Raw genomic sequence first — 18,149 nt, forward strand, 5'->3', positions numbered from 1 at the left:
ATCGAGCAAATAATGGCGCTACCAAAACACTCCCAAAGAGAGAAACGACAGATAAGAGATACGATTTTAATTCTAAAATACATGAAGACCTGAGTTTAATGGACCTTTTTTTCCCCCGCATTCAAGAGAGGCGGATGATGAGAAGCACTGTGATACACGGAGACTCGAATACTTAAGCCACCTGCACTTAATACACAAAGACTTACAAATTTTTTGCTCTCCTAAAAGAGATACAATGAATGAGAGATACTTGTGCCATTAAACTCCTCCTAAAACATGAAGACATTCTGATTCCTATAAGACAAACAACCAATGTTATAAATTAATACCTTGGTAAAACGAGTACAAAATGCACCGAAGTTCGTTCGGCGCAATCGAGTTTTCTGTACAGCGTATAACCAAGGCCACCGAAAATAGATCTATCTTTCGGTAGCCTTGGTATAGTGCTGTATGAGCCGCGACCCATGAAAATTTAACAAAGTTCCGGTGGTGGCCTGTCCTATATCGTTGCCAGAGGGTATGGCTAACTTTAACCTTGAATAGAATCAAAAGTACTGAGGCTAGAGGGCTGCAATTTGGTATGTTTGATGACTGGAGGGTAGATAATCAACATACCAATTTGCAGCCCTCTAGCCTCTGTAGTTTTTAAGATCTGAGGGCGGACAGTAAAAGTGCGGACGGACAGACAAAGCCGGCACAATAGTTTTACAGAAAACTAAAAAATGTAAACAGTTTAAATATGAGTAACTATAAGTTAAGGAATTCCATCCCAGCCCTCATGATTATCCGTCATAACCTCAATAATATAAGCTAAAAACTCCTTCTTCATATGAAAACCAACTGTCCCTTAAATAGTAGGTCAAGCAAGACCTTTGTCACAAAGGGAAAAGTGTACCATAGTTTAACTAGACCACTGAGCTGATTAACAGCTTTCCATTGGCCCGACGGATTAGATCTATTTTACGTGGCCTAGCAACGGATCTACAGCTTTGGAATCCGAACCACAGTATAACGAGAAATGAATTTCTGGCACAAGAAATAAAGGAAACCAAGCATCGTCTCCATTCGCACATAAGCCACCTCCTCTAGGATTCCCTCGCTGATAAAATTCCCATCAAAGACCAACAAACCTATAATAAAAAAAAATTAACTTCTAAAAGCAGTATCAGAATATCAATCTCTACCGGAGAAAATGTTAGGATGAAGCTGAAACTGGCAGTTAACAGGAGCAGGAAGCAGCAAAACGTAACGAGTGGAAGTTGGGACAATTTTTATATTGTTCAGACCTTGACGCTTATTACCAACAGATCTACTGCATTTCGTTTTTCTGGTTTTAATAAAACAGCGAATCCTTATGCTGGAATGGAATATAAAGCTGATGCCGATGGCTAAGCGCTGGGACCTACTAGGTCATTCAGCACTGAGAGAGTAGAAAGATTTCAAAGGCATAACTGGAGGAAAACCTCGCAATTGCTCTAAGCAACTATTGTTAGATGGTGAAAAGTAAGATGGACGAGAGAGAATATGAACGGATCTACAGTTAAAGGAATGAAAGGAGTTGCAGCAATGGACCGAGCGGACGCTGTGAAGAACCTCAAGTAATGCCTACAGTGCATTGCGTGAGGTGCACTGATGCCACTACCCCCCTACGGATTACATTGTCGTTGGGGATAGCAAAACGACGTACAGTAAACACTGTTACGAATACCCAGCCAAAGGACAAGCGACTGCAAAGGTCACCTGACAAGACTGACTGATCAGTCCAGTTTTATTTGCAAGACTTCTTACAGATTAAGAAGATTTACAACGCTTCAAGAAGAACTGCATCACACAACATTTATGCAAATGAAGCTAACCTGTAGCACATTCTCAATGGAATCATAAGGTCACACAGGATATCTATATTCTACGAAAAAAGTTCGTGTCATATCAAGCACAATCAATGACTTATGGCTAACCTCATCATCCAAATTCGACATATTCTTAATAAAACCTTTTGTTAAGAGTTATTAAAAGCCAAATGCATACACGAGCAGTTGAACATAGTATAGTTGACCACGAGAGCGGCTGCAAATCGCAAACAAACTGACTGATAAAGATGCAAGGCAACGCAGTGGGATGTCAATCATAGGCTGTGAAAATTATTTAAGCATCAGTTCGGAGGGTAGTTATCCTTTCTAGAAAATTTAAAACTTGCTTCATATCATATAACCTCCATCTGAATAAAACATTCAGATTTAATTAGCTTTGTGAGCGATAAAGAAGTAAAAATCCTCAATTTGAAGTGAATCTGGTTAACGTGATATTAATGTGATTATCATCTGATTAGCAATATCAAATGATTATCTTAAACGCGACATATCCCTTTGCGGGTTACATCCAATTAGAAGACAATAACTACTGAGTTGAGGTGAATACAGATTTTAGGCCAAAGGCCAAGCACTAGGACCTATGAGGTCATTCAGCGCTGAGAGGGAAATTGAAAGTAGAAAGGTTTGAAAGGTGTAACAGAAGGAAAACCTCGCAGTTGCACTATGAATCAACTGTTAGGAGAGGGTGGAAAGTCAGATGGAAGAAAGAGAATATGAAAGGAGGTACAGTAAAAGGAACGAAAGGGGTTGCAGCTAGGGGCCGAAGGCACACTGCAAAGAAGCTTAAGTAATGCCTACAGTGCACCGCATGAGGTGCACTGGCGGCACTAACCCCCTCCAGGGGACAATAACTATTAAAAGACCCATATAACTCATGATGTTGAATTTACTCACGTCTTTTATTAACTTAACGTAATTGAATAAAACCTTGGAGCTTAAGCGAAGCTTGAAGCCTCAGATCAATCAAACGGATGGGAGACTTGTTTTCCGTTCACCCGGAGACAATTACTTTCAGTTATTGGACAGGTTTATTGAAATCAACCAGTCAGTTCCTTTGTGTATACAACAAAGGCCACCTGTAACTTGGCTTTATCCTATTCATCTATTTTTAAATGCATTTTACTATTCTTTTTTTCTTGTTTTCCTCTTTTCAGTTCCTGCAATCCTAATCTTTGGAAGTCTGTTAATCAATTTAACAACTTGCTGGTTAATTTCAAATGTATATTTTCATAATAAAAATGAGGTATGTTTTCATAATAATAATTATGTATATTTTCATAATGATAATAAATGAAATCCATAATGTTTTCATTAACAAAATGCATTAAGGCAACAGTTTTGCTGGTAACTCGAGAGAAATTGCTCATTTTCCATTATACATGGATTAGGTCAGTTGAAAAAGCTCTCTGAACGCCTGTTAAAATCTGAATAAATATGAACAACAAACCAATGCCTACTTTATTCTAGAGTAAGAACAATAATATAAATGAATCAGGGAAACGGAAAAAGCTCTCCAAACTACTGTTGAAATCTGAATCAATTTGGTCAGCAAACCAATGTAGACTTTCCTTTTAAACAGGAACAATAACAATAATGATACCATTCACTCCCAAATGTTTGAATGGACGCGAACAATCGCACACTTTCGGGATATCAGAAAAGATCTCCACTCTTCACGCTCTGGTGGCGTTCGCTTCAACTCCATCCTCGAGTTCCGGTTATTTAGTGAGGGGAAAAAAAAAGCGTGACATAGCGTGACGGTATCGAAGAATGGAGTTGCACAACAGTCTGTTTGTTTGCAAAGTTTTTTTTTCATGAATGAGACTAGCTAATGATCTGTTAGTGTACACTTCTCCGTTGATCATCTGTTGGCATACTCGTACACAAACATTTTTCCTCTATAAGCGGTTAATAATCTAATGCTGTTTCACACTTTTTTCACATTTAGGGGTTAATAATTAGTTTGCATACACAGACTTTTATAGATAACTAGTAATTATTTGTGTCAGCATATTTTTCGGTTAATAATGTGTTAATAATCAGATAACTTACAGTTTTTTCATCAATAACGGGTTAATAATCTGTTTCCATACAAATATTTCTATAAAACTAGTAATTATTTTTGGTAGACAAAAGTTTTTCCACCAAGACGTTGGTATACAATTTCCACTAATTAACCGATCATTATCTGTTGATTTACGCATTTTTTCCTCCAATAAACAGATTCCAAAAGAGGAGTGGGCAGTCATGGAAAAGCATGACACGCGCACGTAAATACATATTATGTGAATATCATATGTTTAAGCATTCATCAAAAAAAAATTTTTAACCTTGCATATCATACAGTCAAATCAATTTATCGAAAGCTATGTATTATTCCTACGAACAAACTTATCACACAAGAGGTAGGAATTGATACCATCAACAGAACTGGAATCATTTTATTCTAAGACGTTACTGCATTTTGAAGAAAGGACAGAGATATCGCGTTTCAAAGGACGACAGGTATAGACAGCACCGTCGCATCATATGCATTTGCAAAGGCAACCAGATGAAGGATTACCAATTCCCAGCCCCTTCACAGAACCTGAAAATCCCAATATCCTAACATAAATATGCACATGATAAGAATCAAAGAATGTGTCCTCAAACATATACGTATCTTATATACTAATAAACAAATCAGCATTGCAAGCGACGCGTGCTTGCGTTTCCATGTCAAAAACAGCATATGATTAGCGAGCCGAATATGCGTTTGTCAAGACGGTAAGTTCCGACGCGGACGACGTTACGTGTCATCACGAAGCTCAGACCAAAGGTACCTTTATTCTGCATACTTAATTTAGTAGGGGCCTGAAGTAAGAGGACGACAGCCTAGATGTAAGTTTATTACCCGTAGACTATTCACCGTCACAGACGCCATGATGTGATGGATAGCCCACGCGCTGCGGTTCATATGGTATTCTGATCCTTTCATAACAATATTAAAGTTTAGAATTAGAATTAAAGATCAATGAGTATTAGATGAACGCTAGTAAGCGCATAACATCCAAAGAATACGATTAGGGAAAAGGACAAGAAATTGGTAGGTATCCTAAGCCCTTAGGATATCCAACATCCTCTCTCTCTCTCTCTCTCTCTCTCTCTCTCTCTCTCTCTCGCCGCTGTTCGCGTGCGTTTGCATGCCGATCTGGGCTGCGTCAGTGCATGCAAATGAGCCGTCGGAAATGGACAAGGGGTGAGTTGCATTCTGGGAAATGTTGTGTGGCAGACAGGGCGAGAGGATTCTCCTCAGGGTTGGAGGTGAGTTGGGACAGACGGAAGATGAGAGACAAGTGGATGAGAATTATCCTTCCAAGATGGAAGGATAGACACGAACAAGGGTGGAGGCCTCAACGTGATAGGATTTTTTGTGTGTTCAAAAGAGCACACCTCGCTGTTTCCAGTATCCATGCGCAGTAAATTTTATATGGTTTCCGAAGATTATCTAAGGATAATAAAAATGTGTGTTTTTCACACATCCAACTTCCTCGTTAGGGGAGTGGGTTCCGTTCTCAGCTAGCAGTCTGCTGGCCGCGAGTACGAATCCCCGACCGGCCAATGAGGAATAAGAGGAATTTATTTCTGGTGATAGAAATTCATTTCTCGCTATAATGTGGTTCGGATTCCACAATAAGCTGTTGGTCCCGTTGCTAGGTAACCAATTGGTTCTTAGCCACGTCAAATAAATCTAATCCTTCGGGCCAGCCCTAGGAGAGCTGTTAATCAGCTCAGTGGTCTGGTTAAACTAAGAAATACTTAACTTCGCTCATCCATGCACAATAAACCTGTGTATGGTTTCACACTACACAGCCTTGGTTTCCATACACTATCCTGGTATAACAAAAACATGTATGGTTCCATACTACCATACATAATAAAAGTTTGTGTATGGTTTCCATACACTATCCAGGCATAATAAACGTGTATGGTTCCACACTACTACGGTATAAATAAAGTTTGTGTATGGTTTACACACATTCTCCAAGCATAATGAACATGTGTATAGTTCCTTACTACCAACGCATTATTAAAGTTTGTGTATGGTTTTCACACACTATCCTGGCATAATAAAAATATGTATGGTTCCATGCTACCTAGGCATAATCAGAATTTGTGTATTGTTTTCATACACTATCCAGGCATAATAAACATAAGTATGGTTCCATACTAACCAGGCATAATAAAAGTTTGTGTATGGTTTCCTTACACTATCCAGGCATAATAAACATACGTATGGTTCCATACTCCCCAGGCATAAATAAAGTTTGTGTATGGTTTTCACAATATCCAGGCATAACAAAAGTATGTATGGTTTCATACTACCCAGGCATAAATAAAGTTTGTGTATGGTTTTCACACACACTATCCAGGCATAACAAAAATATGTATGGTTCAATACTACCCAGTCAAAATAAAAGTGTGTGTGGGTTCCATACTCTACCCAGGCATAATAAAAACATATATAATTTCCACACACTCATCGACAGATTACATCTTGCATCCAGGTCAAGAGGACCAATGGCTCTTAAATAAATATTCCTAAACTGATCAATCTCTACTAGTAATTCCTTCCTACTTTAACAAACAAGTGTTAAAGTAGGAAGGAATTACAAGCAGATATTGATCAGTTTACGAACATTTGTTTAAGATCCATTGGTCTTCTTGACCTGGATGTAGGATGTAATTTCTCATAAGACCGCAATGCCCATTTACATATTGTGTGTGTGTGTGTGCGTGTGTGTATGTATGTATGTATGTATGTATGTATGTGTATATACAGTATATATATATATAGTATATATATATATATATATATATATATATATATATATATATATATATATATATATATATATATATATATATATATATATATATATATATATATATATATACATATATATATATATATACATATATATATATATATATATATATATATATATATATATATATATATATATATATATATATATATATATATATCTATATATCTATATATATATATATATATATATATATATATATATATATATATATATATATATATATATATATATATATATATATATATATATATATATATATATGTATATATATATATATATATATATATATATATATATATATATATATATATATATATATATATATATTAGAGAGAGAGAGAGAGAGAGAGAGAGAGAGAGAGAGAGAGAGAGAGAGAGAGAGAGAGAGAGAGAGAGACTTTTACTAATTAAGAGCAGTAATGATAAGCCCGAAAATTCTCAAGAATAAACTGATAAAAACTTGAATAATTACTGGTTGTTTTTAAACTCCACCCAAGAAACCAAATTGAAAATACATTTATGCGCCCTAATGAGGACAATTAGAACCGGGTATTCCTAATCTGCAAATGCACTTTTATTGCACTTTTGAACTTTGGTCATTCCGGTAATCAAAGCTGAAAAGATTGAAAGTACAAATTTATTTTGGGTAACATAAAATGCAGTAATCGATGGAAACCATTATAAAAATAACTGGCATATAAATTATATGTCTATATAAATGTACATGCATATATATCTATGCTTGAATGCACATGAATTCTATACATATCTGCATATTATATATATATATATATATATATATATATATATATATATATATATATATATATATATATATATATATGTATGTATGGATGTATGTATATATAATGAGTATGCAATATAAATAAAAACCTGTGTAACCTAAAGTGAAGATCAGTGTAATGAAACATGAAAATTATATAACTCAATCTGATATGAAAACTATTTAATTGCAAATCAAATCATGTATGCCTTTAGAAGAAGAGATAACACACTTCAATATCTCATATTATTACTATTATTATATTATTATTATTATGGAAATACCATTAAAGTGGAACATACCTTGTGGTCAATATCTTGCAAATATAATTTTAACCGAGTTAAAGAAAAAAAAAGTTATCAAAGAATTACCTTCAACACTTTCATAAGCGACAATATATCAACATTGTTGATCCCCGTCAAAATATAAATCAGCTGTTTGATGACAATATTGTGCATTACAATTCAACCAAGTATTATTCAACACTAACTACTACTTGAGTTATAATCATAATCCACAATGTTATTAGAGAACTGTTCCAGTGGCACCTTAATTCCAACTTTTTCTTCATTTCTAAACTGCAGACCAACTGATTCCAGAGTAAACACCAACCAAAATTGTAGTGTCATGTCACAGTCAATTGGTCTTCCTCTAAAACTAACATATAAGCAATGTCACATGAACTCCCAGAGGCAGGGGGGGGGGATTTGAATTCATTTAGCTAATTCGGGGTGTACCTTGTTAACCAAGGGGGGTCCCCGATTACCGCAGGGGTTACTCGAGGGCAAGAAAGTTGAACTACCCCAACAACTAATATTTCTGTAGTGAACCTCCTCAAAGCAGCGTCATGCTTTTCAATCTAAGACTGACGACTCCTTTTCTCGTCTGTTTTATCATTCTGTTTGAACATTCGATCTCGACTCGGCCTGAACCTTGGCCCCGAACTCAGCTGCTTCTTGACACTAATCCTGAATTATAGTTACTCCTTTAAATTTGATAGGCACAAGCCCCCTTTCGCGGACTTGGGTTACGAATAAGACCAGGAGGCTAGAATCCTTTGGAAGCCATACTTCCTCTCGGATTAAACGCGATAAGATCGATACTATAAATAGTCTCTCTCTCTCTCTCTCTCTCTCTCTCTCTCTCTCTCTCTCTCTCTCACATACACACACACACACACACACACACACACACACACACACACAAACAAAATGAGAATGAAATCTACTGAAAGAACAGTCTTCAGGCTTCATATAACAGTCGAATATTTTTCGGACTTTACAGAGTTAACCCCATGGGTTCCGAGGTCACTGTGACTCACTGCTGTTTGCAGTGCTTCACTTCTTCGACACTGGTTTCTTAAATTTCACAAAGGTATTCACTTTTTTCCCCTCATTATGGATAAACACCTGTACCTTTAATAACTACAAAAACAGGTCCTGCGTTCTATCACATTCTTAATCCAAAGACAAAAACAGTTATGGAAAAGTTATTATGATTTTTGCATTCTATTACATTCTTAATCCAAGGACAAAAACAGTTATAGAAAGGTTATTATGACTTTTGCCGTTTGTTTGTCTGTCTGATATGCAAAAAGTTATTTATAAAATCTTGGGAAAATTTTACCCATGGGGGCGTCGTGACTGGCAACGAATGCTTACACTCTGAAAAGAGTTAGGAACTTTACTTCGGAGATGGGACCTTTTGAGGCTTGGAGTGGCACTGCCTCGGCGGAAGTTTGCGAACTTTGTAGGCCTTCTCACTATTAGGCCTACACAAATATGCTAACATTTACTTGAAAAAAGGCTAACAGGAGGTAACAAAGCAAGCATCCACAAAATAATATGCCCTTAAATATGAAGTGAGAAAACAGAAAAAGGATTAACCCAGAAATGGAGAACAAAGATAATCACATCGTGTGTGTAGAATTGAACACATGAGTGTTTGCGTGTGTGTATTTTGTATATATTTTGTGCCTGTGACAGTTTGCAGAGGTGACAAGCCAAAAAATGCTGTAATTCGCAATCGATAAACTGGAGCGTAAAAAAAAGTAAGATTCTTCCCGTAACAAATACGTGACGGGAACACGTAAACTTCATTCATGAGTGAAAAAACTGCAACTTTATTATATTCGCATGAGGTACCAATTTTACACTAAACAATTAGATCATACAGAATATGGTTCTCTATACTAGTAGGAACCTTTAATGTCTTTGGCTGATACTGAACCTTCGCCCTTGCCCAAAATCTTATGCATGCAAGTTCTAAAATACTACTACAATTATAAACACAAGCTGACTGTCCCCTCTATAAAGTGTACCGTTACAACAGGCGGAAGACATATCCTATTTGAATAAGCTCAAGATACACTTACATATGAAGCCCGTGTATGTTCTAAGCCTGAAGCCTTATAAATTATCAAAATAATCCTTTTGGAAAGGAATAAACCGAACCAAGACAAGAAAAATGGGAAGAACAGAAAGAATGCTTAGTTAAGATGTGAAAAGGTCAAATAAAGGGGTACAGTTGAGAAGAATTAAAAGGTCAAATAAAGGGGTACAGTTGAGAAGAATTAAAAGGTCAAATAAAGGGTACAGTTGAGAAGAAGTAAAAGGTCAAATAAAGGGTACAGTTGAGAAGAAGTAAAAGGTCAAATAAAGGGGTACAGTTGAGAAGAATTAAAGGGTCAAATAAAGGGGTACAGTTGAGAAGAAGTAAAAGGTCAAATAAAGGGGTACAGTTGAGAAGAATTAAAGGGTCAAATAAAGGGGTACAGTTGAGAAGAAGTAAAAGGTCAAATAAAGGGGTACAGTTGAGAAGAAGTAAAAGGTCAAATAAAGGGGTACAGTTGAGAAGAAGTAAAAGGTCAAATAAAGGGGTACAGTTGAGAAGTGGAGGAGGGACTAAATCGTAATTTTTCTTTGAAATGAGGTCAAATAAAAGAGTCAGGCTAAAAAAAAGGCACATTTTGTTCATGAAGTTGCTGAGATATGGTCAAATAAATGGGTCAAACTAATAAGTAGAGTGAAGGGGCAAAATTCAAAAGTAGTCTCTGGGATATCATTCAATACTCAAATGTAATTTGTTTTCATATTTGGGATAAGCTAAAATCCCTTGACCTTTGGGGCATTCAGAGACCTTAATAGCCCCTCGTATTAACTTCCGTTGTGAAATGTCCTGACCTTATTTTTCTAATGCTTAACTTTTTTCTTTTTCTTTCCATTGCAGGAGTAAGACCGCAGGCGTTCCCCCTCCGACCCCGCGAAGAATGACAAGGGGAGTGGTCTTGTTTTGAGGCACCGCCCATCAAGCTGCCACCCCGCCGTCCGAGGCGAGGGCGGCGCCCACGGTATGGTGAAACAGTGCCCAAACCCTCGCCAGCGCCTACGCCCCCGCCTCTAATGCCCCCAGGCCCTAGGGACGGTTCTATGCTCAAACACATGCTCACTGTGGCTGGAAGACAGGCTGCCGCTGCTGCTAGTGCCGGAGGAGGAGGAGGGGGAGGTGGAGGAGGAGGAGGCGGGGGAGGGGGAGGTGGAGGAGGAATCCCAAACGCCCATGGCACTGACAATACCCTCGATGGAAGGAGCTCCCTGGTTGGGGGACTGGGCACCTCAGCCCATATACCCTCCACAGCCACCCTCCCCCACCTCCATCACCACCACCACCACCACCACCCCAACAGCCCCTCCTCCTCCTCCTCCGCCGCCGCCGCCGCCGCTGCAGCCAACACCAGCAACACAGGCTCCTCCTCCTCTTCTTCTGGCAACAACCACCACCCCCACCACTCCAACAACCTCAACCACCACCACCTCCACCACCATCACCATCACCCGACCACCCCGCCTACCACCCTCAGTGTCAAGGTGAACGGCGCGGCGGGAGGCCGCCATCACCCAGCGCTCAACATGAGCTCGCTCTCCTCCTCCAAGCACTCGGTTGGCGGGAACAGCGGCTCGGTCAGCCCGGGCACGACCACGGTCACCCGCACCACGGGTCTCCTGGACCAGTCCCGCGACCACTCCCACCTCACAGACCTGTCCCATATCTCGCACCTGTCGCCCATACAGCCCGTGCTGGACATCTCCAAAGCAAGCAAGCGGTCGGCGGGCCTCCTCCCGCGATTCATCACCCTCACCCGCTCGACGGGCACCAGGGGCGCCCTCACGTCCCTGGGCCTGCTGTGCCTCATCTCCCTGCTGCTCGCCCTCCTGGCCCTCACCTTCCTGGTGGAGCTCACGCCCCTCGAGCCCGATGCGGACAGCGTGCAGGAGGTCACCCTCGCCCTCGCGGCCCTCACGCTCTCCCTTGACCTCAGCTGTCTCCTCATATGCGCGGCCCAGTTCATATTCGCCATCAAACTCGCCAAATCTCCCAATGGGGAGGAAAGGTAGGTCCTGGATCACTGCTGTGCTGGTGCTTTCGTTTGGGGACGAAATAATGACCAAAGTGTTAAGTTTTATATCAGTGTGTTACTTTCATCTAGATGCCAAATTGTCTCAGAAGTAGTATTTTGATTCCTGTGTGCATCCTCTGTGCACCATCTTTTCCATTAGTGTTAATCTCATCTTCTTGCAATATCGCTTTCATATTAGCCTACTTCTATTTAGGGTGGGCAAAACTGTTTTGTGGCGTTATACCTTTATGTTGGTGCGCAGAAGCCTTTACAAGGTGTTAATTTTATCGTGGTGCAAAATCATTCGTAATTTTACTTTTAACTTGGCAGCAAAATCATTTCCACACGGTACTAGTTTTACCTTATGTTAACAGTGGTCCTAAATAAAAAGAAGTACCGATGCGCCCAGTGTATTATTCAGAAGTGGCCGCAGAGGCAGAGATACAAGAGCAAAATTTGGCTGATAAGTAAACACGAATTAACGAAGTGAGGAAAGTAACTTGAAAACTGTGTACAAACTTTTGAAAGGTCCTAACTAACAATAAATCACGTCGAAACGAATTCGAATGTAAAAAGAAACGGGTCATAAGGTGAAAAAAAAGATTATATATATATATATATATATATATATATATATATATATATATATATATATATATATATATATACGTGTGTGTGTAAGCATTCCTTGTGTGTAATCGACATGAAATATAACTGAACAGGAAAAATTCTGGATAAAAAATGATACCGTAATATAACCTTAACAAAGACTTTCCTTGAATGCCAATGTCAAACAATAAGAAAATTACTAATAGTGGAGAATAACTAACTTATTATAAATATCATAAGCACATTTCACTTGCAATCCAACGGATAAGAAATTACAGTATTTGTAAACGCCACAGAATTAACTGTATGACTGTATGGTTACCAAGAATCAAGAAGTTACCAAAATGAATATCTCTAAATAGACTGGCAACGCACACCTTACTCTGATCCAGGCTAGAGACCCTTCGAAAAAGAGCACCAGGGCATCTCTAAGCCGCTCTGATCTGGCGCAACGCGTAATATTCAGGTTATTTACCATACGCCTTAACCGCCACTACACAGGCAATGCCTTCAAGAGACCCACACAACGGGCTCCACTATGATTTTAAAAAGAAGTGACGCAACAAAGACGCGTAAGAAGGCTGTAGTATACCCTACGTGTCAAGAGAAAGGAATCTCGCGTTCGTAAAGTTTTTACCTGCCGAAGTTGTTGAAAGGCTCGTTTTCCACCTGGTGGAATGCAGGGCAATATTCCGGAGAGGTAAATGGAGTTTTCGCAGGAGAAAAATGGAGTTTTTGAAAAGAAAATAAGGCTCCTCAATTGAGTTAGGTTTTTATATGAGGTAAATGAAGTTTTCGAAGAAGGAATGTGGAATTTACAAAAAGAAAATAGGGCTTCTCAGTTAAATAAGGTTTTTATATGGGGTAAATGGGGTTTTCGAAGGAGGAATATGGAATTTCCAAAAAGAAAATAGGGCTCCCAGTTAAGTAAGGTTTTTATATGAGATAAATGGAGTTTTCGAAGGAGGACTATGGAATTTCCAAAAAGAAAATGGGGCTTCTCAGTTAAAGAAGGTTTTTCTATATGTAAACCTGGTTTCTGGAGTGGAGGGCAGTTTTAGATTTTAAATCATAATACGTAATTGGGCCCTAAAAGTAAGTACATTAAGTTTCGTAAAGGGAAACTGGGGTTTCAGAAGAGGCTTTCAAAGGACCACGCCACTTTAGGGCGCCCATCTACTCTGTGGAATGTCTAGACGAAGACGCTCCTGCCAGCATTCTCCTGTAGGGGAATGTTTTCCTTTTTTATGCGTGTGGCAGGTAACCCAGAAACCTCAGTCACCCCAATTATTAACCCCGCCACCAGGTACGCAGGTAGGAGAGAGAGAGAGAGAGAGAGAGAGAGAGAGACTGAACGGCTGTACGAAGACAACCGCAGCTCATTCGGTATCTGCTGTCGAATAATAAAATGCTCGATGAGTCGAATTAGCAACGGTTGATGTGCATATATAAAAAAAAAGCTATTCAAACCAAACCTATTCGACAAGTGACAAGACCATTAATTCGTTTAAACTTGTTTATTTCGTTGTTTTTTTTTTTTCTCGCCCTCTGAAGAAATAAAGTTGTATCATTTAAAGCTTTTCAGAACTAACAGCGATCATATAAACGCAAACGAAGTTTTCGTACGTTATATCTACACAGTAATAAGATTACCGAAGCGTTCGTAACTATAATCCTGCGGAGGGTGAATCCAACTGTACGCCTGAACGCGGAAGCCACCAATGGACACATGGAACTACATCATAATAGCTACCTTTTTTTTTTTTTTTTTTTTTTTTTTTTTTTGAGGGGAGATAAAAATGAGTAAAACCCGACTGGCTGAACGCATCCTGCGTATTCCACGGCGATTGTACTTGATTACTCTTACTCTGCTTATTTAAGGATAGAACAGAATAGAGAATTTAGGACAAAAGCCAAGCGCTGGGACCTATGAGGTCATTCAGCGCTGAAACGGAAATCGACAGTAAAAGGTCTGAAAGGTGTAACAGGAGGAAAACCTGGCAGTTTCACTATGAATCTATTGTTAGCAGAGAGTGGAAAGTAAGATGGAAGAAAGGGAGTATGAAAGGAGGTACAGTAAAAGGAATGAAAGGGGTTGCAGCTAGAGGCCAGAAGGACGCTGCAGAGAACCTTAAGTAATGCCTACAGAGTAACGCATGAGGTGCACTGACGGCACTAACCCCCTACGGGACAGCTTGTTTTAGGATCTCATTATGATCCATTCCTGGCCCGTTGAGGACCACAGTTGCGACGACAGTTTGCTGGAATCAATCAGTCAATTTATCGGTGCGTGGGACCGGTTTGGGGTGCGTTGATTCTCAGTTTTTGGTAATTTTACTTGATTCTGATCTTGGAAAATGTGTTATGTTTAAAGACAGAATTACGCTGATTCTTGAATATAATATGCGCTCTCTCTCTCTCTCTCTCTCTCTCTCTCTCTCTCTCTCTCTCTCTCTCTCTCTCTCTCTCTCTCTCTCACACACACACACACACAAGCATAACCTTAACAGGAATTTTTCAGATATTTGACTATAAATTAAAAATGAACATCCCGCTTGCGCAAACCTAACTTTTGTTCACGAATTTTCCTATTCTTGGGTAAAAATTTATCTCCCTCCAGTCATACACATGACTCTTACTAAAACAAATTTAGATTAACAATTTCATTCTCAGTGTCTTTACATACCTCAAAATACTTCGGTAACTTCTTCAAAACAGAAACATCACTGGAAGGGTCGAAACACTGATTAATGTTGAAAAAAATCAGATCTCATTTCATTTACTATATTCTTCACACTCTTATGTTTCGACTAATGCCGAACGTCCATCTGAAAAAGTATAAATATAAACAATGGTCGCGATAGTTTAAGATAAACTGTTCCGCGCTGACAGTCGCCAAACTTAAATATTCAAGTGTCTGTATGATTGTATGAATTCAATGAAAAGTTATTAAAGAAACCTGTAATAATTAACTAAATATTCAATTGTACTGAATTTTATGTATAAAACTCAGATTCGATAAAAGTTATTCAAGATCCGAGTAATAACTACCGCCATACAATCAGGATCAAGTCTTTGCGTGTGCACGTCAGTGGACTAGACTACAAAACAAAAGTCAGTAGACTATAAAACAAAAATCAGTACATTACAAAACAAAAGCCATACACTACAATCACGCGTCATGATATAAAGGAAGCCATCCATCTCATAATACTTACAAAGCTAATGGATTGATGTGTATCAAATACCAAAGGTAGATGACAAAGTTCATTATACTTAAGCTTTCGTAAGGCTGCGTTACTGGATCTGTCAACGGGTCACATGAATTTTTCCGTGGAGACACTGTTCTTGATTGTATGATTGTATAATTGAACTTCAAATATATTGCGAATTTTGACCAAAAAAAAAAAAAGCGATATCCTTAATTTCTACTGTTCAGAAAACTAAATCTTATGATCGCTTTTCTTTTAAGGAATATCTACAAGAGATAAATTTATCTTCAACCTTCAACTGTCCTAAAACACTTCATAACCATTATCGAATATCCCTACGATATCTTACTCATCTCATATACTATCCTAGCCTATCGTGCCATTCAACTTTTTTTATTTAATCACTGCATATCACATAATGGTAAAAAACTGACTGATACAAAGAATATAAAATGAATATCAACTGAAATTCATCTCCTGTAGCCTACTCCTTTTGGCAGCCAATGTAACAAGATTACATACATACAAACATACATACATACACACACACGTAGCCTATATACATATATATATATTTATATAAATATACATAGCCTATATATGTGCGTATATAATAAATAAATAGATAAAATATATATATATATATATATATATATATATATATATATATATATATATATATCCTATATGAGTTCATGCAACAGGGTCTTGTCCTTACGGCTTGGTTATTTACTCACCGTTAAAAATAATCTTTAACCTACACTGTACTACCATTCTACCACCTATGTACGCTAAAAAAAAAAACTACCTATATAGCATCTAACTTCACAGAAGAGTAGTAATGATAATAATAATGATAGTAATAATAATAATCATCTCATAATCATCACCATCACCATCACCATCTAAAAATTAAAACAACTCTGACTCTACAGACCGTCCACACATAACATCTTAATAAATTCATCTCAATAAATTCAACCCATAACTTCAAGATAACTGCAACAGACAGATGAACTAACAGACATTCACATCAGCAAACAGACACTGGAGACTACAAGCGAGATGTATCTATTAATAAAGCAGACGCCGGAGAATGTAAAAACTGAACCGCGGGTAGAATGGATTCCACAATCATTATGGATGGAAAAAAAAATTACTGGAAATATCTCCGAAATTCTAAAATACTACGAATACCTCGGGAATCGTTAAAGAACAGAAATAGCTCCATCACCTCAAAAAAAAAATTGAAATGTCTTAAATGATATAATTAATATATATATATACTGTATATACTGTATATATATAAACATACATATATATGTATATAAATATATGCATATAAACATGTATATCAAATATATATATAAACATATAAAAATGTATATAAATTGTGCATATAAACATGCTATATTTCAGAGATATAAAACTGTCTCTCCCTCAGGCACTATTTGCCTGAGGAGAGAGACAGTTTGATCTCTGAAATGTAGCTGTTAATTTCCTCATTTTGCCTGATTTTATGGGCTCCTTGATATATTTGATGGAATTCTGTTTTAACAGAAAATATTTCATAGTCATGTATTTGATATATATTTAACAGAAATATATATATATATATATATATATATATATATATATATATATATATATATATATATATATATATATATATATATATATATAAAACATATATATATATACATAAAACCCTGAAACACTAAAAATATATATTTCTCCGGAATTCTGGAAATATCTCTGGAATCCTACAATACTGGAAATATGCCCAAGTCCTCTGACAGGTCTAATGAACAATGACTCGACGGCAGGAAGAGGGAGCGTGCCCCAGGGGTTGGTGGTGCTTGGGGGGAAGGGGGACTGGGGGCTGATATAGCCCAAAGGCCGCAAGTGACCGGATGAAGAAGCGCCTCAGTGTCTACAAGGTAATAATGGAGTTGCCCTTAAAAAGATGCTTCTTCCTTCTCTTCCAGGTGCTGCAAAAACTAACCGCCTCTCTCTCTCTCTCTCTCTCTCTCTCTCTCTCTCTCTCTCTCTCTCTCTCTCTCTCTCTCTCTCACCCGCCAAAAATTCTTGGTCCGTGTTCGGGTCCTTCTGTTTCTTCCAGGGCTTCCGCTTGCCATGTCCGCAGATGATCGAGTCATTCGTTTCTTATCTGTTCTGTTGCTAAATTAACCTTCTGCCACGTCCAAAGATCTATATAAATGTTTTTTCTCTCTCTCTTTTGTCCAATCCTAACCCATCTTATACTATACAAATTTCTATTTAAAAAATAACCGTTTTCATAGTTCTTCCACATCTTCACCTGCCGTGTTTACTCATTCAACACTTTATATTCTATTTCTTCCTTATAAATCTTGCCATGTCCACCCAGCATAGGAATTCTTTTAT

At 37.9% G+C, this 18,149-nt stretch overlaps 1 protein-coding gene and 1 long non-coding RNA gene across 2 annotated transcripts in view; one reads left to right on the forward strand and one right to left on the reverse strand.

The window, feature by feature from the left end:
* The window catches only part of LOC136850001 (uncharacterized), a 220,239-nt gene that overhangs the window by 179,510 nt on the left and 22,580 nt on the right, over window positions 1–18,149 (reverse strand). The window lies entirely within an intron of this gene.
* The window catches only part of LOC136850000 (uncharacterized), a 114,328-nt gene that overhangs the window by 55,224 nt on the left and 40,955 nt on the right, over window positions 1–18,149 (forward strand). The window contains exon 2 of the mRNA XM_067123550.1: window positions 10,755–11,916. Within this exon, the coding sequence (XP_066979651.1) occupies window positions 10,928–11,916 (989 nt within the window). The 5' untranslated portion in view covers window positions 10,755–10,927. The remainder of the gene's footprint in view (window positions 1–10,754; window positions 11,917–18,149) is intronic.

Source organism: Macrobrachium rosenbergii, chromosome 21 (assembly GCF_040412425.1).
Source record: "Macrobrachium rosenbergii isolate ZJJX-2024 chromosome 21, ASM4041242v1, whole genome shotgun sequence".
NCBI classification, from domain to species: Eukaryota; Metazoa; Arthropoda; class Malacostraca; order Decapoda; family Palaemonidae; genus Macrobrachium; species Macrobrachium rosenbergii.